Source organism: Canis lupus, chromosome 3 (assembly GCF_011100685.1).
Source record: "Canis lupus familiaris isolate Mischka breed German Shepherd chromosome 3, alternate assembly UU_Cfam_GSD_1.0, whole genome shotgun sequence".
Taxonomy (NCBI): Eukaryota; Metazoa; Chordata; class Mammalia; order Carnivora; family Canidae; genus Canis; species Canis lupus.
Genome location: NC_049224.1, coordinates 20,477,834 through 20,502,821, shown reverse-complemented (window position 1 = coordinate 20,502,821; position 24,988 = coordinate 20,477,834). Strand labels below are relative to the sequence as shown.

The 24,988-nt window shown below is 34.3% G+C and overlaps 1 protein-coding gene across 14 annotated transcripts in view; it reads right to left on the bottom strand.

Moving 5' to 3' along the window:
* The window catches only part of TMEM161B (transmembrane protein 161B), a 71,114-nt gene that overhangs the window by 40,894 nt on the left and 5,232 nt on the right, over window positions 1-24,988 (bottom strand). For 4 of the 14 annotated variants that reach the window (XM_038532387.1, XM_038532379.1, XM_038532384.1 and 1 more), the window contains exon 2: window positions 9,419-9,522. In XM_038532387.1, coding sequence (XP_038388315.1) covers window positions 9,419-9,492 — 74 coding nt within the window. In that variant the 5' untranslated portion in view covers window positions 9,493-9,522. The other 10 variants (XM_038532392.1, XM_038532389.1, XM_038532390.1 and 7 more) reach the window with 9 other exon arrangements.

Sequence of the window (24,988 nt, the reverse complement as noted above, 5' to 3'; positions counted from 1 at the left end):
CTGGTATCAGACCAGTTTGATTAAAATCAAATACTCCCCTAACTGAAAGATTCTTGGAGTGAAGATTTTATGACTTGTTTTTGTATACTTCAAAACTAGTACAGTTACTGGCATATAGTAAGTGCTCAAAAAGGATCACTGAACCAAAATGAATTCAGTTTTCCTCTTAGTTGAAAGGTTTTAAAATATATACCCCAACCAAAAAGTCTCTAAACTATAATTAACATGGGTGAGGAGGGACTTCCTGAAATTTCGATTTAAGTCCAGAATTTTAACTTACAGTCGATTCTTGTTATTCGCGGTAGTTATGTTCTATAAAGTCGCCGCGAACACTGAACATTGCTCCTAGGGGAAATACAGGGTTAGGTTCCTGCGAGCCTCTGGTCACAACATTTTCATCAACCAATCAATACAAAACTTTGTTTTATGTGTGTTTATGTTTAAAGACACCTTATTTAATATATACTGTTGATTCATTCACATTTAATTCCCAGCCAACAGCACCATAACTCATGCCTAAACAAAGTTTACTTAATAACTGTAGTATTAAGGACAGTATTTTCCTAAGTTGTGAATATTTCTAGCAAATTTTCTCCATAAGGCACATCATAGCCTTCTTGTGCTTAGAAACACTAGATAGCCAGCCCTTCAGCACTATGTTTGGAGGCCATTTTAAATAGTGAAATCAACAAAAAGCTAAAATGTAAACAACATGATACTAAATAGACCATGAAAAGCACACTCATTTACAACATGTAAGGTGAAACAAGGCATCAGCTGGGAATGTGGGCAATGGGCCACTAAAATTTTTTGCCACTCTGGATACATCTATGAATGACCTTGGAAGCACCACAAGTATGAATTTGGGGGTTACAAATGAACTTCAGCAAGTACGCAAATCACAAATACAGAATCCATGAATGATGCGGATTGAGTGCATAACATTTAGAAGAACACTTAAGTAATATCTCACTTATAAAGACTAAAACCAGTCATTTAGCTATGAGAAATAATCACTATTATCAGTGAAAGAACTCTTAGTACAGGAAAACTTAAGTTACTTTTAGAACACTATAATAATGAAATATTTTACGATCCTTACATTTTCTAGGACCCATTTTCTTTTTAAATAAACTCGAACTTATTTAATCTCATTTTGTGAACCCATTTTTCTAAAATGGATTGCACTTACTATACTTTTTACTGGGCAACTCAGGTCATCTACATCAGTAATAATTATTGTTCAAAGCTGGAATGTAAGGATGCTGGGTGCTCTTAGGGCCACTTCTAGTCTGTTACTCCTGTACTATCCTATCCATCCACTTGTTCATTCATCAGAACTTACAGAGCTCCCTATAGCCAAGTACTCTGATGGACAATGGAGATATATCACATACAATAAAGTCAAAGTTCCTGCTTTCTTGATGCTTATATTCTAGCTGGGGCAGAATTTAACCAATTAAAAAATGACCAAAAAACAAAAAAATCACAATTTGGATACTACACAAAAGAACCAAACAAATGATGAAAATGAGAGAGACAAGCCTTAGGTTGTAGGTTAGGAAAACTCCTCTGATAAGGAATTTACCCAGAAACCTAAAGGATGAGAAGAATGGAAGGGAACAGCATTTCAGGCAGAGAAGAGCATGTCCAAAAGCACAGAGGCATGAAAGAACACGGAACACTGCAGTAACCAAAAGGCCAAAAAGGCAGTCGCACCATAGGCAAAAAAAAAAAAAAAAAAAAAAAAGTATGAGGGAGGCTAAAGAGAGAAAAAGAGAACAGATCATGCAAAGCCTCTTGGATCATGGTATGGGGTTTAGATTTTAGCTAAAATAATGGTCTCAAAGCAGGAGACAAAAATAACTCGTTTTGCCTTTTAACATCTTTTTTTTTTTTTTTTTTTTTGCTGCTCTGTGAATTAGAAGCAGGCAAGGAAAGAAGATATATTTTGGACACTGAGTCAATAGGTCATTTTCTGAGATGTAGCAGAAGAGGAAGAATCAAAAATTTAAACATGCTAAGTTTTTAAGTGCCTATGAGACATCAAGTGAAAACATCAAGTGGATACCATACATAAGAATCTAAAGCTCAGAAGTAACCTGGAGTCATTACATAATTGTGGTATTTATGGAATCAATAAGAGCACCTAAGGGGAAAATAAAACATGGTAGAAGGCTAAGTAGTTAATAAGGAAATAAAAAGTAGAGTTCATGAAGACAATGCATGTGAGAGATGCAGCTGTAATGGAAAACAGGGAAATAGACCAAAACTAAGAAATGGTCATGGGAGGGGCCATGTTTTTTTAAGGCAGAAGGGAGAAAGGGCTGTGACTCTATTTATTGTTGCTGTTATTTTTAATAAAAGATTTCATTTTATTTTATTTATTTTTTATTTGAGAGAGTGAGAGAGCATAAGCAGGGGGGAGTGGCAGAGGAAGAAGCAGGCTCCTCCTTGAATAGAGAGCCCTAAAACAATGTGGGGCTTGATCCCAGGACTCTGGGATCATGACCTGAGCCAAAGGCAGACACTTAACTGACTAAGCCACCCAGGCGCCCCAATAGGAGACCTTTAAAACATTAAAACAAAACAAAACAGTGTGCGTATGTGTGTATGTGCTAACAGGAATAATCTAATGGAAATGAAGCAATTAATGACAAGCAAGAAATCAAAGGGCCAAAGGAGCAGTCTACGTGAAAGTTAGAGAGAAAGGGGTGTAGAACACAAATGCAGGAATTGGGCCCCAACAGAACGCCTCCATCTCAGGCCAAAATTAAAATTTATAAACATTTTTTTAAAAATAAAGAGGGATTGATCATGTAACTAGGGTTGTGGGTTTGGTGGGGAAAAAAATAAGGGCTGGGCTCTGGTTTCAAGAATTTAGCCTGAGGCTGAGGCTGATGCAGGCAAGCTTACTTAGTATTTGAGGAAAAAGGATTTAGGTTGAAAGCTGCCTGAGAAGTAGAGCACACAAAGACCGCCAGGCAGCATGGAGTAGCTAAGGTCTGAAAGTTCAAAAGAAAACCTAGAAGCAGAGTTGCATAGTTTTCCTTAACAAACAGTGCTTCATACCCAGTTGGATTCCATACATGTGGTTCCCACATAATATACACTTTAAGCTCATGTCTCAGTTTTTAGCTTTTTCTTTTGCTGTTAGTTGGTATGTCTATCTTACCAAAATAACTTGCAATCTGCTTGTAATTGCTGCACCATGCCTTTCTAATATGGGCTTGGAAGACAGACATAAAAGCTAATTACCTTTAGATTCTATGTAGCAGTTAATAAGGATGGTTACAAAAATACAATTAGAGAAAAAATGTTTTGAATTAATGTTATAAAATTGCACATACAATATCATCACAACCATGACAGGAAAATATGAATAGATTAGAAGGAAGTACAACAAATGTACACAGTGATTATCTTTAGCTGATGAGAATACAGTTCATTACCTCTAATTTTTCCTTATCAATTTATTATCTTTTTCTATATCATAGGCATGTATAGTGTTTGAAACAAGGAAAAAACTTTAAAAAATAAAAAGTATTAATAAGATCTCACTAAAAAACTGAACTTCTTGCATTTAAGTTAAAGGCATTAATCTCAGGGTATTTTATTACCTTTACCTTGGCTATTCAGTGGCATTTTTTTCACCTATATTCAAATTGTCAGCAGTGTCTCAGATAATAAAGTTAACCTACTGTTCCACTTCACTAAATCACTGAAATAATTTTTTATTAATTTTCTTATGTAAACCTCTTATATAAATACTATCAGACTATTAACTTTTCTTACTAAAGTTCAATAGCACTGAAACAACATGTAATAGAAAATATAGAATGTATTGATCTAGACTTTTCAAATAAAATTAAATGGCAATGTCATTTAAAGCAAACCATTTTAAAAGTTTTCAGAAGTAAAAATTTCATAAATTTAAAATGGAAATCTAAACATGAACAAATAGTGAAAAGCTTGGTACTGAGAGCAAAAAGGTTTTAATACATAAATAATCATACAAAACTATTTCAAAACATAGATCACTAAAGATACTTTCAGTCTTCATTCTAAATCTCAATAATTTTGACAAGTGAAAAGAAAAATAAGAAAAAACAAATACCACTTAAAACCTAGAAAACCTTTTAGCACAAATAGCTAAAATATCGCTATACGTATACAATTCTCTTGTTATTTACTGGAAATTTTAATAGAACAGCATCGCATTCTGGAACTGGAAGTTCAGACCACTAAGGCAAGGAGAGCAAGGACTCAGGCATTCCATAAGGGTGGTAGCTGACAATTTAAATCTTTCCCTTAGGTCTTAGGTCCCACCTACTGTGCATTTGAATAGTAGGTTTCTCTTACCAAAGGGAACTTGCAGATACTTGGATCAGGCAACATGCAAAAAGAATTAAAGCAACTGAATATGAAGGTGTTGTTACACGCTCTTTACCCAATATAGGATGAGACAAAATCAGAATAAATCTAACCGTAACATGTTTTCAATGAGGGACATATGATAGGAAGTAGCAGACCAAAGTGAAAGCCTTAGGAAATAAAGGGGTAGAAAAAAATGTGTTAGGTTTGAGCTAAACAATAAAGGAAATGGAAAGCGGATCAACAAGGAAGCTATTACAAAAATAAAGCAAAAAAAGCCTACTTCCTCATGCAAAACCCACTATTCAAATGTACAAAGAATGTAACCTATCACTTACCTCCATGTAAAGAGAGGCCAAGCAAACTTCAAAACAAAAAGGAACTTTAATTACAATAAAAAGTAGAGAATACTTTGGCTACAATACAGTAGTATACTGGACATGATAAAGAACACCTCTGGATGATCTAAGTAACTGTTAGAAATGTTCTTTATGTTACGGAAAGCAGTTCATATTAAAGGCACAGAGAAACCAACTTCCCATGATTTTTCCTCCTTTTGGGGAGAGAGGGAAGAACTGAGCAGTCTGAGAGCACTAGACTCTTCATAGTTGAGTTTTCAAGGTTAATAATACATGCTCACAGGTTACAGGCAGAAGAGATTTTGTTACTTAAGTTCTTGTTAAAGCAGAATCCTTTCCAAAAAATTTGATAGTTACATAAAAAGTCATGTAAAAAAAGAGAACAACATTAGAGAAGAAAAAAATCTTTTCTAGTAAAGAAAACTGCAAGAACGGAATACAAAATATTTATAATTTAATAATGTGGAATAAATTTAATTTCAAATAGTGACGTGAGACGTATAATTTGAACAACAGATGATACTTCTTAAACTCTACTTCACACTTAGCATGTTTGTGGTAATCAAAATCAATGCTGAGGTTGTCTTTTAATTCAGAATAAAAGATGGCCATGTAGTCATAGAAAAGCCAGAAGAATACAGTAAGTGAAAAGAAATCATACACTAACAATATATAACCTGAAAAATAGTTTATATGAGGCTAAGTACCACTACCATAAAATAAGTAGAAAAAAAATCTAAAATAGATTATTCTGTATACTGCCAACAGAAGCCATAGTAATCATAGAAAAGCTCACCACCATCAAATTCCAAACTCTGTTCAAGTATGTCAATTCCAGGACAACGTCTGTAGTTGATAAGCAGCCATACATAAAATAAATACTATGCTCTGAACTAAACTCTAGGATAAAAAGCCTAGATCGGTTTCATTTTTCAGCCTGTGAATGTGAGTAAAGTTAAAACCTATTTTCTCATGTGTAAACACATCACCTACAGCAGAAAAGGACCAGATACTCAATCTTGCTTTTACTTCCTTGGTACAATGAAACATAACACATTCCCAGGTTCCCATGCACTTTGGTCTGAACTCACAGGGCCCCAACCTAAGGAATGTGGACAGAGCTGATACAACTATTTCTAAGCAAGTCCCCTTGAATCACCTAAAAGATGCATAGCCTACTTCCTTCAGTTGTCAAATGGCTCAGCATCTGTAACAGAAGATTCCAAGGTAGGAGGAGGAACAAGACACCCAACAAATAGGAAGAAGCGTAGACTCCCTAAGTTACCACTTGAAAGTCAGCTTAATCCTTAAAATATCATTTTGTGAAGAATCTACCTGGAGACCTGCCCAATCCCTTCCTGATTCTCCCATCTGACCCTGATTCTTTCCTGAGGAAATGGATTAAGAAACTAAGTTTAGACGCTGAGATTTCTGGGGCCATGACATACCCCAAACACACCTTCTCTCTACCTAGTTCATAATGTATACACATCCAAATGGGATAACAGAAATAAAAATTTTTATCAGGATTAAGTTTTATAACATTGTAAAGGCGATATTAATGGAATTAAACCAGGCTAACTGGGGATCCCTGGGTGGCTAAGCGGTTTGGGGCCTGCCTTTGGCCCAGGGCGGGGTCGTGGAGTCCGGGGATCGAGTCCCGCATCGGGTTCCCGGCATGGAGCCTGCTTCTCTCTCTGCCTGTGTCTCTGCCTCTCTCTCTCTGTGTGTGTCTATCATAAATAAATAAATAAATAAATAAATAAATAAATAAATAAATAAATAATAAATCTTAAGGAAAAAAAAAAAACAACCAGGCTAACAACTTTAGTGGGTTTTTCTGTTAAACTAGAGATCTACAACACTAACAGCAATACATGTTATTTAACAAGATCTAGAAAACTAGTTAATTTTTTTATATTAAAAAGGCTGCTGGGACGCCTGGGTGGCTCAGTGGTTAAGAGCCTGCCTTAGACCCAGGACGTGATCCTTGGGTCCTGGGATCGAGTTTCACATCAGGTTCCCTGTATGCATCCTGCTTCTCCCTCTGCCTACCTCTCTGCCTCTCTGTGTGTCTCATGAATAAACAAATAAAATCTTTTTTAAGAATAAAAAATAAAAAAATAAAATGGCTGCTAATTTAAAAGCAAAACTGTTTATTCCTTCAAGGTATGACTTCTTCAAGTAAATGGCAGGCTTACTTATTATAATAAACATAATAAAATCTGATGGCACTTTAAACCTTCCATTCCAAAAGACACAGACTGATGAGAAATATGGACATAAATTAATTTATATGATACAAAAAGACAAGCCATAACTTTTAAGAAAAATATGGATATTTATTTACAATATGAAGATATATTAGGGGAACAAATATTAGAACGATAGATGCAGAACCTAAAAACAAGTCTCTCTTCTAATCTATCATGGTATCTACACATCTATTCACTTGAATTGTTCTATTCAATAGTCACTCCCAAACCATGAGCCTCTCCTCTTAAATTCCTTTAAACATTTTACAGATGATAAAGAATGCCCCTCAGATCTTTCTCTTTTTTAAACTCAAAAGCATCATATGGTTTAAAATATAAACTGTCATTTCTGATCAATATTTTTACGTGAGCAATTTAGAAGACATCTTACATTTTATCAATATCAAAATAGTTAACCTCATATCATAATTTCATATCATAAAAGGATGATAAAATAATAATTATCCCAAGAGAATAAAATCAACGATCCTATTCAACTGTTAGGCAACAAAATTAAGCACTGACTTCATGACCTAAAAACCTCAGGATTAACATTAAAGAAAGACACAAAACAAAATATAACAGAAAGGAAATTGATGAATTTAAAAACACAAAATATAACAGAGGAAATTAAATGATTTAACTATTACTAGAAAATTCAGATTGCTATCCTTGGAACCTGATTTGGAATTAGAGGCAGCATTAATTAACACTAAAGTTAATCTGTTTACAAAAGCAATCAGGATCACAAAATATTATCAACTTCATGTTTACTTTTAAAGGCTGAACTCCCCCCTCAAATTAGTAGTATATTTATGAAACAGTCTTGTCAAAAAAGTAAAAGATTAATTATAATACATAATTCCAATATTAACAAAGAGGAAAGAATAGGCTTTCAATCCCTGAAGTTTTAGTTTTTACTGGTGAATGTAAGTTTGATAGAAACAATGGAAAGCATATTATGTAAGAACATGGAAATTGCTTGTACCCTAAAATGAAACAAGACTGCCAAGATCTTTAGAGCCAAAAAGAGATCTGAAAGTCTCACTGGAGACTCACCATAAAGAGTCTATAAATATGGAATTCTCGGTAGAAAACAAGCTACCTCAACATATTTTTTAATCTAGTTCATTAATTTCAGATTCCATTTTTTTAGAATGTATGATAATTTGCCCAGCTGGTTTTTATCCTTTCATGATCTATGGAAAAGGGTTTTGATAAGCAAAAAAGTAAACAAGACTATATAGGGCATAAGACTACACAGTTAAACACTAGTTGCAAATGACTGATTTTTCTTAAAAATAACTGATAGAGGTTTTCAATTTCACTAAAACTTTATAGTCATTATTTACTTTGCTAATAAAACATGTTTTTAAATAGCTGTTCTCTCACATATTCCATATATGTGTCTGTGTGTTGTATATCAGTGATCAAATTTTAAGCAGTCATAATATTTTTCTATATTTAAATGATATGAAAAAAGCATGAAGCATAGAGAAGAATATTTAACTAGAAAATAAATTCTAAAGGAAATTTAAGCTTTATGGATAGAATAGCCTTTAGCTAATAATAAAGACTTATTATTTGTCTTTCAGTGTATGAAATCATTAGGAGGATAAGAGCTATCCATTGTTTTCTGACTCCAAAAGTTTTAAACAAAAGAAAATGGACCTACAAATCAGTAAACAGAATTTGGTTATTCACTGGAGATGAACAATTAGAGTAAAACTTTAGTCATGATACCAAATCTATAACTTACCTTTCATAATTGCACAGGATTTTGGCATTTATTTCTTTATGCAATCTTCCTGCATTTGTCTCATATACCCTATATTCAACTTGTTTACCTTCAATTTTATTATTTTATTGTACAAATATCAACAAGAAAACCTAGCTCCTTTGTGGAAGGGCTGGGAATAGTAGTAAGCTTATAGTGCAGTAGACAAAATTAAAATCTTACAAAATAACTTTGCCTCCTCCTTCTCAAGTTGAAGTTTAAAATTCTTTGCGGTAAAACAAAGAACCCCTAATTCTCATAACAAACTCTCAACTGAGTCACCAATAATGAGACATATACTCTCAGTCATTTTTTCCAACAATAGAAAAAATCTCATCCCCTTGTTAACCAATCTTTTAAGAAGGTAACTATAGTAAAGTTATTTGGTATTTTCATTGGCCATGGATAAAAGGTGACAGGAAAGGGGGAGGACCGAATTCTTGACCATGATCCAATTACCTTTATACTAAAAAAATAAACTACTAATATCTCAAGTAAGAAAAATAAGGAAGCTAGATTTTTCTTATAACCTTCTTTTGTTATGTTTTTAGAAAACAAATTCATGCTTAACTTCTGGGAAGTCAATCAACTAGAGATTTGAACTAAATAGAGATTTGTAAGTGCCAGACACAATTAGCCTATCTTTGCCTTACCTGCCATTACAGAGTAGCCATCGAGCAAGAGAATAGTGAGGTATAATCTTCTGCATGACACTGGCCATCACCATGGTAACAACCAGCTGTATACCTATCACACCCTGTATAAAACAAACAAGTTTAACAATGAATGAATATAGATTTGAGGACACTGTGGAAAATTTTCTATACATTCTGAAAATTATACCTTAAAAAAGATGAGTTTACTATTAAAATACATATTATTCTGGCATTTAAGCATTCAAGACCACATGTTTAAGCTTAAAACATTTAATCTCATCTCATAATCCTCTACAAATTACCCAAGGGTAACAGCCATGTTAATAAAAGTTAAATGAGTTAGCATGCACATTTAAAATCAATTCCCAAGAAACTTTCTCCATTATTTAAGGGTATCAAAATGAAGTGAAAAGTAGCAATTTCTTCATCCTTCTCCAAACTTACTACTCTATTCAATACACTTAAAATACTAGTTTGGCAAGCTTTAAAGGAGTATGCCCTAGCTTTTACTTCTAAGGTGGTACTGATAATTAAATGATTAAGTGAATGATTTAAAAGCATTAACTATATTAAAACTGTGATAACTGGCCTGAAAGTCACTAGAAAAAAAAAATTAATTCATGATGTCATCACCAACTTCCAGTGGACAGGCCTTCAATAATATCCAAAAACGTTATTTTACTCTCATTAATCCTTCCCTGTTCTCTATGATAACTAATTCAAAACCTTCTTCCATCTCCTCACACCTCCAACCTCCCTCAAACTTCTAACTTTCCACTCAGTAGAGAACATCTTCTACTTCATAAAGAAAATAAACACCATTAGGGCGTCCAGGTGACTCAGTTGGTTAAGTGCCTGACTCTTGATTTCAGTCCAGGTCATGATTTCAGGGTTGTGAGACAGAGCCCCACATCAGGCTCCCTGCTCTGCAGGGAGCTGGCCTGAAATTCTCTCTCCCTCTGCCCCTCCCCCCCAAAATAAATAAATCAATCTAAAAAAAAAAAAATAAAAGGGCACGCCTGGGTGGCTCAGTCAGTTAAGCATCTATCTTTGGCTCAGGTCATGATCCCACAGTCCTGGGATCAAGCCCCATATCAAGCCCCATGTCAGGCTCCCTGCTTAGCCAGGAGCCTGCTTCTCCCTCTCCTTCTGTCCCTCCCCTTGCTTGTGCTTTTTCTGGCTCTCTCACTCTCTCAAATAAATAAAAATAAAATTTTCAAAAAAAAGAAAAGAACCACCATCAAATGGGTACTCTCACTTGCTACCAACAAGCTTGCAATCATGTCTATCTGCACCCATCTTTTCCTAATATCCTCTAGAAATAACGAAGCATCTTCTATACAAATCACCGCATCTGTGCTTCAGAGCCCAAACTCTTCTTTGTTTTTTAAAAGCCTCAACTACTACCTTATTTACTATATCTTCTTTAATGTCTTCTGTATCTAAATCCTTCCTACCTACATTGTAGCATCTGTAAAGGTCTCTCATCCTTCTGAAATATAACAATTTTCCCTCATTCTACAGCCCTCCTCCTTCATATTCATAGCAACTTTTTCTCTATTTCTATGTTCTTATACTCTCACACTGTACCCATCTGACTTCTGCTTCAGCCCACTCCACTGAAACATCTACCACCAAGATCATTTCATCTTGCCAAATTATCTTTCCTTATCTTAAATCACAGCAGTATCCCACAAGCTCTACCACATGCCTTACTTTACTCACACCATGATGATCAATTCTTCATACTTCTCTTTGCTAGCTCCTCCCTCTATCCAAGCAGTCCAAAAATAAGTTGAATTCCTACCTCAAACCTAATATACCAAAACAAAACAAAACAAAATAAAAACAGAAAAAATGTAAAAGTGTGATTAAAAAGAAGCAGTATAGCGTACAGGCTTACAAGCATGGATTCTAGACCCAAACTGCCTAGGACAGAATCAGCCATCAACTAGTTCCATGACTTTGCACAAGTTATTTAAACATTTTGTATTTCTATTATATCTCCTATAAAATAAAGCTACTAATTCAACCTAATAACATAGTTAGGAATTACACCTGATACAGAGTAAAAGCTCAATATGTATTAGTAGTATTTGTTGTTATTATCACTGTTATTTTATTAAGTTAGCCTTTTAAAAATTTTAATTCTATAAACTTTCTAAATTTTAAGAACAGAGAAGCTTTACAAAAAATACCAACAGTCTCCAAAAAATAAGTTGAAAAAATTAAACTTCATTGTAACAAACTGTTCAACTGATTGTTCATCTCTGCAACAAATGTACTACTATAGAGTGAACTGGTGATAAAGGGGGGAAGGACAGGGGACTGAACATGTGCAAGAAAAGGGTATACAGGAATGATCTGTATTTCCTATTAATTTTGCTGTGAATCTAAAACTACTCTAAAAAATAAACTTCATTAATTTAAAAAAAATCAAATTTCTGTAATAGAGGACAATATAAATAATGTCAAATGACTAACTGGGAAAGAGTATTTGTAACTCACATCACAAAGGGATAATTTCCTTATATTACAAATAGAGTTCTTATAAATCAACTACAGTAGTCCCCCTTTGCCCTCCCACCCATCCCCTATGCTGTGGGAACTACATTCCAAGACCCCCTGTGAAGGTCTGAAACCTTGGACAGTATCAAATCTTATATATACAATGTTTTTCCTGTACATACATACCTACAATAAAATTTAATTTATAACTCTGGTTCAGTTAGAGATGAACAGCTGTCAACAACAAAATAGAATTAGAAATGTTACATGAATGTAGTGTCTCTCTCCCACAAGATATCTTACTTACATCCTTGTGATGATGTGGAATGACAAAATGCCTATGTGATTGGATGAAGTGAGGTGAATGTCAAAGGCATTGTGACATACTATGGGGTTACTACTGACCTTCTAATAATATATCAGAAGGAGAATCATCTGCTCCCAGACCATGGTTGACCGTGGGTAACTGAAACCATGGAAAGTGAAACCACAGACGGCAGGAAAGGGGAGGGCGGTGAGGGTGGGTAACTACTGTACTAAAAGACCAAATGCCTAATTAAAAAAAGAGGAAAAAATATGACAGATCTCCAAAAAAAGGAAGTAAAAATGGCTCTTAAACAGGACTGCTTTTAAAATGCTTTTGAAACCTGCCTTAACTCTGGTTTTACTGTGGATATTTTAGTGCCTTAAATTCTACCAATTGGGTTAAGGTTCAGACCACTTTTATATTCACCTAACATCAAAGAGGTTACATTTTTACCTTTCTACTTTCACATTTCCTATCACTTGAATTTACTATCCTATTTTCTGTGTGGTTTGTGATAGAAGTTCTGCAATCTCCATACAATGAATGCCATTACAAAGAACTCTTTCAGGCAGAACAAGGCCAAGAAATATATTAGCAAGTATGTCAGAAGGTTGGTCTATTTGAGATTATAGACTTAAAAGCAGAAGATAAGTTTTTAGGCAGGGAAAGTTTTGTGGACAAAGTGAATCTCAAACTAGTCTTTAAAGCAGTGATAGTGTCACAGAATCTTCAAGGTCATCTAGTACAATCTTTCACAAACATATATACCAATTTATTAGAGTGTAAGCTCCTAAATAGCAGAAGTCGTATCTTAGTCATATCTAATAAATGTGATGAACTGGGGAAGATATTTTGCTCAACTCTCTCCTCTTATTCCAAATCACTAAGCAGGATATCACTGATAGACAATACTAAAGATGTAAACCACGTGAAGGCAAAAAACAAAAATCAGCAAACTGGATTAAAATTAGGAATATCAATTAGGTGTCTGTAATGACTCAGACCAGAAATAAGGAAACTTTAAATTACAGTGATATCCTTGGTACTCAGGAGAGAAAAGCATTCTGAAGATCTTATTGCAAAATTCAGAGGCTTATCGAATATGGAGGCAAAGGAGGAATGAATGAGAACAACCCCAAGAAAGGCAAACACCAATCTCAATGTAGTGGTTAATGTCTGACTAAACAATGGTCAAAGCAAAACTGTAATCTCACACTATTCCTTTATTATGCCACTTCCACCTTTTTAAACAAAGTTGGAAATATTTTCTCAAAACCTCACCTACACACTGTGCTAAACAATTATGCAACTCTTCTGACAGAACTCTAATAGAAGTCAGTAAGTCTTTCCAAGAATGTATCTAATCTTTTGGAGAGGTAGAATTATGTGGCAACCATTTCACCAAAGTTTTCCCTTTTTATACATATTGAGAAAAAAGTCCATCAAATAGACTTTCAAAATGGCAATCATTTTACAGAATTATATATTACCTATTTAATAAACTACAAACACTAAATTTAGATCGACTTTTGAGATATTACTAGTATGCAATTACAACATACATTGCAAGGCTTAAAATATAAAAAGTATTCAATTTGCTGAGACACAACAATTTGAAACTTTAAAACAAACCATTCTAATAACCTATCTTCACTGCCCAACTTAGCATCTATGTCTACTTTTATACAAAAGCAGAATTTTTGAACTGTTTAACTTAAAAATAAAATTTCCTGGACATTTCTCATTTTTAATTAAAGAGAATGATTAAATAAATTTAACCATGAACAACCATATATTTCACAATAGAAAGCTTTTTAACTGGGCAGAGGTGTAGTGAGGCTACAAAGCCCATCATGGCCGAAAACTCAAACACAACCATATGGATCACTGACCCAAGTAGCTTTAATGCTTTTATTAATGTATCAAAACAATAACTTGACCAAAGAGATCATTTCTGTCTAGATTCATTGACCCTAGGCCCTGATTCTCTTGATAACTAGAACTGGGAAAAGTCACTTATGAAATAGCTCATAAGCACCCAAGAAGGGTAAAACACTAGGGCAACTTAGGTTTCAACCTTTACATATCTATTAACCTGAGGCCATGAAGAGCAAGGCAAAGTTAGTCTCTAGAATAATCCTTTTGATCTTTGTCAGTAATTATTTCTGGGTAGGTTAAAAAAAGTTCTTGCCAAGGAAGATTAAACAATCCTCCAAGAAATAAAATATATCGGATACTAATATTTTATCTTGTCAATATTGAAAATAAAACTCCTAAAATTTAAATATAAATGCTACAATTTTTTTAAAAAGATTTTATTTATTCATGAGAGATACAGAGGCAGAGACACAGGCAGAGGGAGAAGCAGGCTCCACACAAGGAATCTGATGTGGGACTTGATCCCAGGACCCCAGGATCATGCCCTGGACCGAAGGCAAGCGCTCAACCACTGAACCACCCAAGAGTCCCAAAGTGCTACAATTTTAAATTTGAACTTGGAATTCTGTGTCAGACTCAGTGGAGTTGATATTTTGTTGTTTCATTAAACTAGCCCTCCAGCTGACACACAGCACAGGCTGATCACCATTAGAAGCCATATTTGCATATATACTTGGGACTCAGACCACCTCAAAGCATTTCAAGTATAATATCCCTGAAGAAGGTAGAAGGGAGAAAAAGGAAAAAGGATATTACCTGTAGAGGATGCTTTTAGGCAACAGGCTTGAGCAATGGAAACCACAGTAAGGCAAAAGGGCCCATAGTGACCATGAGCTGAATGCAAAAAGGCTCATCAAGCAACCCACCTCAAAATAACCACAAGCCTTAACTGACCAATTACAGCCAAGTACAGTTCCTAAGATTACCAAAAACGGGGAAAATTCCCTTTGTCCCCTACTTCCTTACTCCACCCTATAAATGTGGCCCCTCACCACAGCAGGCAGTCTCTGCTCTGCTGTCCCACCCATTGCTCTTGTGCTGCCAGCCCCCATCCACTGTGGACAGTCCACATTTGGTGGCCCCTCATCCAATCGGAATTCCCCACATTACCCAATGACCTTCCTGGTTTTTGTCTCTTGAATGTTTACATGTTTTAGTGATAACTAGACATGTTGAGATAGACTTCTTAACGATGTTCAAATAATTTAAAAGTATACATTTTATTTCAACCTAGATTTATATAAAACTTAGAATTCACACTTTGAGCACTTAAACCATCTCTAAATAATTTATAAATGAGGAAATCAGGGTTCAAACAAAGATCAAAGTTATAGACTTAACCAAAACCCAAACCCGTAATTTCCAACCTAATACTTTTTCCACTAAATTCAGTGCATTTGATTAATATTTAATGAGCAACCAACAAAATACATGTGCTGATGATCATTAGATCGCTCACATGCAATAGGGAGAAATAACACAGTCCCTGTCACCAATGAGCAGTCAGGGAGCTAGGAAAGTAAATGGACCATCACAATACAAAGTGATGAGAAGACAGGCAGAAGATTTTGAAAACACAGCAAAAGGAGAGAGAAAAAAAAATGATTAAGGATGAAAAGCTGTGAAAGGACACTTTGGAACATAAAGCCTAAGTCAAGACCCAATGGCTCAGTCTGGTGACCATCAGTGATACCTGCTTCAAAATGAAATGGGTTTAGAATTTAACCCGAAGGCTATGGGAAAACTATGAAAAGTAGTACCATTGGAGCAATATTTAAGAAAAATCACTCTGAATAACATGCAAAGAATAGATGACGGATCACCCAGCAGTACCAAGACAGCTAAGCTCAGGTTTGAGAGGAAGAACTGTACAAAAGATAGTAGCAGTACTATAGATATAATGTCCCTTACTTTGGTGATAAGAACTATATTATCACTATATGTCATGTGACAAATGAGTTAGGATCTCACTCAAACAATGCTAAAAATCATGTTAAGTCCAAATCATGTCACTATAGAATTATTTACATCTACATATAAGAAAAGCAAACAAAAATTTAATTTACAAGTACAAGCTGTCTAACATACACCCAATATCTTGCTGGCTGTTATCAGGAACTTGGCAAAGGAATTTTGCATTTCAATGACTGTTATATCCCAAATGACACAATGACATTTAGAATAGTTCAAGGCACATAATACGGGTCTTGATATTTGTTGAACGACTGAATGAAGGGCATTACTACCAACGAATCAGTCTTATCAGAACTTAAAATCCAAGATTATCATAAGGTAACAACAAATATACTACAGCAATATTGCAGCATAAAATTGCATGGCATGATGAACAAACATTATAGAAATGTAGAAACAGAAATAGAAAAAAACCGGATATGAAAGTTTCACAGAGTAGACAAAACCTAACATGGAAACTGAAATCAGAGATGAAGGGCATTCCAGGCTACATGACAAATGGGAACATAGAGTAACCATGAGACAGTGAAAATCCTAGCTCAATCAAAGCAAACTTTAGTATCATATGTCAAAGAATTGTGAGAAATAAGATGAAGACAAAATTTTACACTGTTGAATCATTATAACCAAGAGGACACATTTAGCTGAGGTGTTGAAAAACTTTTCAGTAGACAGTGGTACAAGGATGAAATAATCCATGTAACATAAGAAAAATGAGATATAGCAATATATTAATCAACTAAAGAGAACACCTAAGACTAAGGTAGAAGCAGTTGAGACTAGGCGGGAAAAAAGATAAAAGTAGGTCAGAAGGAAACCAGTCAGATTAACTGAGTGTGACTGAACATGAAAGAAAACAAATGTAGAATAAAAATGAGGAATATCTCAAAGATTATTTCAGGAAGTTTTAGCCTATTGATAGAATCCTACAGCCCCTGGGCAGGAAATCTGTAGACTGAAGGAAACTGAAGTGGACTAACAAACCTGAGGCAGGTTTCCTAAGGACAGCAACTCGGCTACATTCTCAGTTTTTCAGAACACAAAGAAAACATGCTTTGCTGGTACTATCTACATGAAAAACTGACAATAATGAAGTTGTAAAAGTTTTATCAACTAATTTACAGTGAAACATAAAACTATCAAGTGGATCAGACATTCAAGTTCACTAAGGGTATATTCAATTACTGTCTTAATGATCCTTTGGAGGTCAAATTTTAAGTAGGCTGCCTGGTGAGTAGTAATTTATTTTTATTTTTTAAGATTTTATTTATTTACTTAGAGCACAAGAGCACAAGCAGGTGAAGGGGCAGACGGGAAGGAGAAAGAATTCCAAGCAGACTCTGCGCCGAGCTTGAAACCGCAATTCCATGACCCTGAGATCATGACCTGAGCCAAAATCAAGAGTCAGACACTTAACCCAACTGAGCTACCCAGGTACCCCAAGGTGAGTAGTGATTTAGAGCAAAAGGTAGAATTGAGGGATGGCTTATGCAGGCAGTGCTAAAGTTTGAAGAAATACAGAGAATAGCTGGAGTATAAAATAAAACACTCTCAATGGTAAATAGTTCTGGATAAATATGTTCAATTTTGGCTATTTGAGCTTCTAGAATTTCAACTGATAAAACTGCATTCCAATTGGCACATTCTTTCCTTAGACAAAAATCTATCTAAAAATTATTCTATCTTTTGATATGTAAATATCACTGCTTTGGCTATAATCTAATCTACCTTATGTCTTAGAACCAATCCGTATCTAAGTTCAAGGTGAGGGAACAACTCATATCTTGCATCATGTAATTTAATCAAACTCTTAAAGTGTTAACCACTCCTAATTTCCATCTACAAATTATATGTGATAAGGTATGGTAGAGGTCAATGCGAGTGATTTGGGAACACTCCAAAAGAGGCAGTGATTAAATCTAAATGGGAGAACTAGGAAACATTGGTTCAGAGGTGACATCTGACCTAATCTTACAAGGTTAAAGAAGTATCCCATTCTTACAGAAAAAAGGGAAAAAAAAAGTTTAGATAGATACTAAGAAGTAAATGGCATGATCCAAAATTATGAGCAACTTCACAAGCTGTAGACTTTGATATGGATTGCACACAGGTACTCAGAGTCCAAGATCTTAAGACTGGAATGAACCAAATCAAATATATTTTAGAAAGGTTAACTGCCACTGTGGGGAAAAATTAAAAAGTTAAAAGTAATTGGAAGCAAAGAGGTAAATTAGAAGTCCTCTGAAATAGTCCAACCAACACCATAAGAACTAAACTAAAACTGCTTCAAAAACAAGAGCAAAAACCAGGAGTCTAGCTGGCTCAGTCAGTGGAGTGTGCAACTCCTGCACACACTCACTTGTGAGTTCAGGTCCCATGTTGTGCAGAGCTTACTTAAAAAGAAAAAAAAAAAGCAAAACCAAAATCAAAAAGATTTTTAAAGGAAAAAAGGGGAATTAGGCAAAAGATTAAGAATTATCTCTGCAGGGATCCCTGGGTGGCGCAGCGGTTTAGCGCCTGCCTTTGGCCCAGGGCGCGATCCTGGAGACCCGGGATCGAATCCCACGTCAGGCTCCCGGTGCATGGAGCCTGCTTCTCCCTCTGCCTATGTCTCTGCCTCTCTCTCTCTCTCACTGTGTGCCTATCATAAATAAATAAAAAATAAAATAAAATAAAATAACTTAAAAAAAAATTATCTCTGCAAAAAAAAAAGTATCTCTACAAGGACAGTAGCATCAGCTGATAGGGATAAAACTGAAGTGATTACGTAAAGATGGAAATAATGGACACAATTATTCTTTGTAGAAAATGAGCAATAAGAGGAAAATCTGATGGACACTAGAATGACCGACATATAAAAATATTTAAAAATGTATCTTCATAATGGGGAAAATAACCATGCCAAGGCCAGGATCTTGGCAATATGACTGAGAAGAGGTCTAGAAACTCAGAAGAAGGTCTGATAAACTTATACATGTGAATGACTGATGGATCCCAGATAGATTTTTTAAAAAATGATTACTTCTAGTAGGGTCTTTAATAGGATTGTGGGCTATCTAGATTTAATGGAGATTTAATATGAGAAGTTCTTCCATATAATGCCAAAGCAGGTAAAAGCAGCATAAAACAATCATGAACAGGTAAGGAGAATCTTAGGGTTATGTGGTCTACTACCCTGGCCTTTTTCTGGTTTTGTAACATAGCTCCAACCCTTACAGACAATAAACAGGTCTGGAAATAAGAATAGGAATACTTTGCTAAATAAATAAAATGAAAATAACAAAAGGTTTGTATAGAAAACCAGCTAAACAAGGTCACCCATTGATTTAATATAAATTTATTAACTGAATCATATGAAATCACAGATATTTAACTGGTTTGACCTACAAAACAGCAATTTCATATACTTCAAAATAATACTACCAAAAGAATTATATAAATGAGAAGGTAAAATGAGAGAAAGAAAACAGTAAAATACAATTATCAACAGCCCTAATTTGAATTCAAGCGCATAGGTTTTCAAGTTTAACTGCTTACAGAATGTGTTTGGTTTGCAGCATCACATTTCAGAACACAGAACATGTTTTTAATTTCTTAAAGTAAAAAGTACAAACAGAAATTTTTGCTATTTTCGAACTCAAAATAAAAAAGTTAATGAAGTTTAAGGTCAAAAATAAAAAACCCTCAATAAAATGTCTTGGTACATCCTAAATATCTTAATTAGACCTACAACATTGGAAAAATGAATGAATTTAACCTAACTATATTCAAAAATAAAAGCTCCAGAATTCCTGCTTAAGATGATGATATAAAACCATTCCTTGGAATTTGACTGAATTTAGAAATAAACTTAAGACATTTTCCTTGCTATAAGTTGATAAGGCAAAGTGGAAGACAAACAACAAACAGGACAAGAACATTTTTTAACAAGAATAGAGGGCACTTTAATTAAATATAATTAACCGTTTGAATATGTTAGTGTTGAAATTAATGGTTTTTTATTTTAAAAGATGATTTTCTGGTTACAGTAGGTTGAGTAAATTATGCAGTATCTCATATAAAAGTAATACCAGCCAGTAATTAAAATATTGATGAAGAATGAAATATTTTTAAAGATGTTAATAAGTCACTTCACCTCTAAGACATGCATAAATGTTTCATTATAGTATTGATAAGTAACAAAAGGTTCAATGGAAGAAGGCATCGCTATTCTGGTACTCTTCCTTAGCTGTGTTTTTGACATTACAGGAAATAATATGTAGGGGGTATATTTGTAGTCAAAACTAATAAATTTATATTTGACATTTATAAATCATCTACTTCAGACCAACTCCTATCCATTCCTCAACATTTTCCCTTATAAAACTTTCCTTGTTAAAAAACTTAGCATGCTCAACCATGACCAACAATTTAAGGGTCTCTGCCCCACTGATACAGTATTCATCTCACTTCTACAGCCCTACACCCACTTCCCAGAAAGTACCTAACATGGCAGGCTTTCAATATATGATGAATATTACCCTTTAGATGAAATAAAAGGATAAAGCATTAATTTGCCCAGGATCTTTCTCTACCTTCAAGTTCCTACTATATGCCAAGCACTGAACTTTAGCATAAAGAAAGTTATTCACTTTAAGATCAACAGATAATATACTGTATCTCAGAGAAAGAGGTTTATCTATTTGTACAAAATAATCCTCTCAATTTAATACAATAGATACGTGTTAGAAATACTTTCTTTTAAACAAACTAGAAATAACAACTTTGGTAAGTACACTGATAAAGATTCATCAAATAAATTTAAAATAAAAACTTCAGCTTAACTCTAAATTTTAAGCCGTATACAAAAGTCAAGAAAATTTAACTAGTAGAAAGATGCACTTATTGTAAATATTTTAATATAATGAATAATTAAACGTAAAAAAAAAGAAAATCAAAGTCATTTTGTCATTAGTAGCAGTCAGACAAGCCCTCTGGGACTTATTCCTTATCTACAAAATGACAAGAATTGGCAAAGGATCGCCAAAATCTTCCAAGATCTTATTGTTGATGACTGCAATATTTTAATTAAATATACAATGGATTGTTGGCATTCATATATTTAGTAAATATACATTTCTAAATCACCTTTAAAGCCTGTGAGGTGCATTTACTGCTGATAGGAATGATTATTCTTTCTTCATAAGGATTAAATGAGCTAAAATTTATAGAAGACCTACAAGTAAACCAGAGCTACAAATTGATGTGGAGTACACCTAGCCCACTGCCCAGCATTCTCCCCTCAATACTGGTGTGGAGGAATTTCTCTAAAGAGATCTGTGAATATCAATAGTTCTACAGTTTTATTTTGTTTTGTTTTTTAAGTTTATCTGGATATTTGGCCAATTCTTTTATTAAATGATTTGTTTTTTTGTGGCCTGCAATTTTCTTTCAGTGACTATCAGGAGAACTATGATGACCTTAAATACTTCTGAGTGAGAAGCTTTCTATCAAAACCAAGGATAAGCACTCAATAAATAATAGTTAAAATCAAGTTGGGAAAGACTGTTACTCTTAAAGAGCTAATGTTTCGATTATAATTATGACTTAACATTATAATGAATGTTACCCAAGTTGTCTTGTCTGTCCCTCCTGATTAGAAAACACATTTAGTTTGCAACTAATTCTAATTCTAGTTAGCATCTGCCCTACCCAACCAACTAAGCTGTCTAGTAACAAATGATAGTGAGGCCTCCCTGTCCTAATGTTAATTAATCTAATAGGGAAAAGGTGGAGAGAGATAGTAAGCATGAATTTAAACATAATTTAACTATTAATAAAAGCAAAACCTTTCAGGAAAAAGTCATGGCTTTTCTTTTGAGAATGACTGTATTCAGAAACAAATGATTCTAGTCATAAGCACTCATACTTGAATACATAGGTTCATAAACCATAAAGAAACATTTTTACTCAATCATTTATACTTTAAAAGTGGAATAATAAAAATATTTAATAAACATTTAACTTAATGGAGTTATGATGGAGAATCCTCCAATGTGACTTTTTCTTTCAGGAAAAAAAGGCAGTAAAGTGTGGCACTGCTTTTCTAAGTAGATCATTATATTTGGGCAAACACTGGCAAACAAAAGGTAAAAGATAACGAAAATTAGCTAAGCAGTATGTAAAGGGCAGACATAGATAACTACATTAAAAAAATAAGCAATCAGATTAGTATTTCAAAAGGCTTCTACTACTTATCACAAAGATAAAAGTATTGTTTATTGTAAAAAGAAAAGCAGCCCTAGCATTGCATAGCCTTAGAGTGCCTTATTTGTAACATCAACTGATGGTAGTCTATAATCATGTATTTATAATACACAGCAGAACAGCTTGTTGCCGTTCCTTCTTCGTAATTTCCGGTGGAGAAAAGTCTCCCTTTCGCTCTCCAATGTCCCTTAGAATTTTCCATCTCACATTTCTTCACAATCCAAACCTCTCTACTTCAAAGAATTTATTGCAAAGCCTTATCATATCATCTAGAGCTTCTACTTTTTTCCCTAAAAGATCTTTATGATCAAGAGTTTATGGTCAGCTGGAAGTAACACAGGAAAGTGATTTTTAAAACTCTCCTATGGGACGCCTGAGTGGCTCAGCAGTTGAGTGTCTGCCTTTCGGCCCAGGGCGTGATACTGGAGTCCCAGGATGGAGTCCCACACCGGGCTCCCTGCATGGAGCCTGCTTCTCCTTCTGCCTGTGTCTCTGTCTCTGTCTCTCTCTCTCTCATGAATAAATAAATAAAATCTTTAAAAATAAAACTCTCCTAGCAGCAAAAACCTTTATGATGTGTGAACATATGGGAGGGTAGCCTACAATATATTCTTTTTCACAACGGGGAAAATTCTAAGTTCTAGTTGGAAACAACAAGTAGTTCAAGTGAAAGGAAAAGGAGCAAGTCAATCCTTAGAGCCCTCAGAAAAAGAAATGGGCTAACAATGAGACAGGCTTGCAACAAGTGTGACACTCTCCTTACAATGATGATAAATTCAAATTCATCACCAGTTCTCTAATTACTCCTCACCTGATCAGTGTTACCAGAAGCCCATTCCCAGGCACGACGGAAATAAATTCTGTTTGAGGAATGCCTTAACTGAATGCAGTTAAGGTGAAGGGAATATGAAGGACTGAACCCTTATGACTGCAGTAGTGTCCAATGTGTTTGGCACCTAAATTAGGCTAAATATTGGTGCTATGTAGGTCTGTAACAATTTCTCTAATACTACATAAGAGGTAATATTAGTTATTAACTAGGTTGGGAAAGGTTTTCTAGAAATATAACGGCATATTATTTCTATAGGGAAACATTTTAGAAATTAATACTCTCATAAGTTAAAACCTATCAAATATAAATGGTAAGACTGGCACAACAGAAAAAAAAAAAAAAAAGACTGGCACAACAGTACAATGGCCAAACCACCTGGGTTAAAGTCAAATTCCACTGCCACTAGCTAGCTGTACGACGTTGGAAGAGTTACTCCAATTTTGCAGTGCCTCCATTTCTACACCTTGTAGGATAGAGGTTTTTAAAAGAAGTAGGTAAAAAAGTAGAGATAAAAAAAAATTCAAGATTAAACACTTCATGAAGATTTAAATGAATTAATATGAGTAGGTAAATATTAACACCTAAATAACTGTCACTAATTAGTGTTATTGATGAAAAGTAAAATTCAATTTATCTACCTAACATTCTTCCACTTACCCTTAAAAGACTTAATCCAATCAATCCTTTGTGAAACTCTTCTTGAACTCCAAATTGACTATACCCTCCTTATCCCGTCAATGTGCATTCAAGTAAACAAATGATATTCAGTTTCACATATTCAGAATCACAGAACCTTGAATCAAACTATAGAGGTCATCTAGTTCTAGTTCAAGCACACTTTCCATGCCATATATGTATTGGAATTTCTCGTCATTTTTAAAAATATGTGTAGATGAGCAGATTGTTTTTTCATACTACCTAGAAATTTTTAAAAAAATAAAGCCTTAAAAAATTTTTTTAAATAAATAAATAAATAAATAAATAAAGCCTTATAATCAGACATTAAGATCCTGAGTCTCAATATCAAAGTATTAAAAGCTGAAATGATTTCAGGTTTTTCTAAATCTTTTCTTTATGGGCAAAACACAAGATACTTTAATCTACTTTAACGATGGCATTACTAAGTCTTTTAAGTAACTGAAAGATATGAATGTAAAATAAGGATATTTTGAGTAAATGAATTGTGTCTTTCAAGAACTATAGTAACTTAAAAGACTAAAAATAGGTGGCAGAGCGACACCTGGGTGGCTCAGCTGGTTAAGCATCAGACTTTGATTTTGGCTCAGGTCAATCTCAGGGTCCTGAGACTGAGCCCTCTGTCGAACTCCACACTCAGTGTGGAGTCTGCTTGAGATTCTCTCTCTCTCTCTTTCTCTTGAATGAATAAACCTTTTTAAAAATAAAGGTAGCATAAATCAATCTATTAAATAAAATATTATCTACTATTATAGAGGTTTATTTAAAAAAAACTTTCCTGTTTGCTATTTGGAAAAAAGGTTAATATTATCTTTATTGAAAGAATAATATAGCTACAGACAATATGAACTTTGTGCCTAATATTACAGTATATTTTTAGGGTACTGTTCATAAATATGTATAGACACCAGGCATATATGCTAAATACATGACTTGTTCCAATGTCACCTCTTCTTGAGGCTTTCCCTGAATGCCCTATCTAAAATAACTACACTAATAATTTTCTATCCCTTACCCTACTTTATCTTTGTTATATTTGTCATGATTAACATATATTATGTCTCAT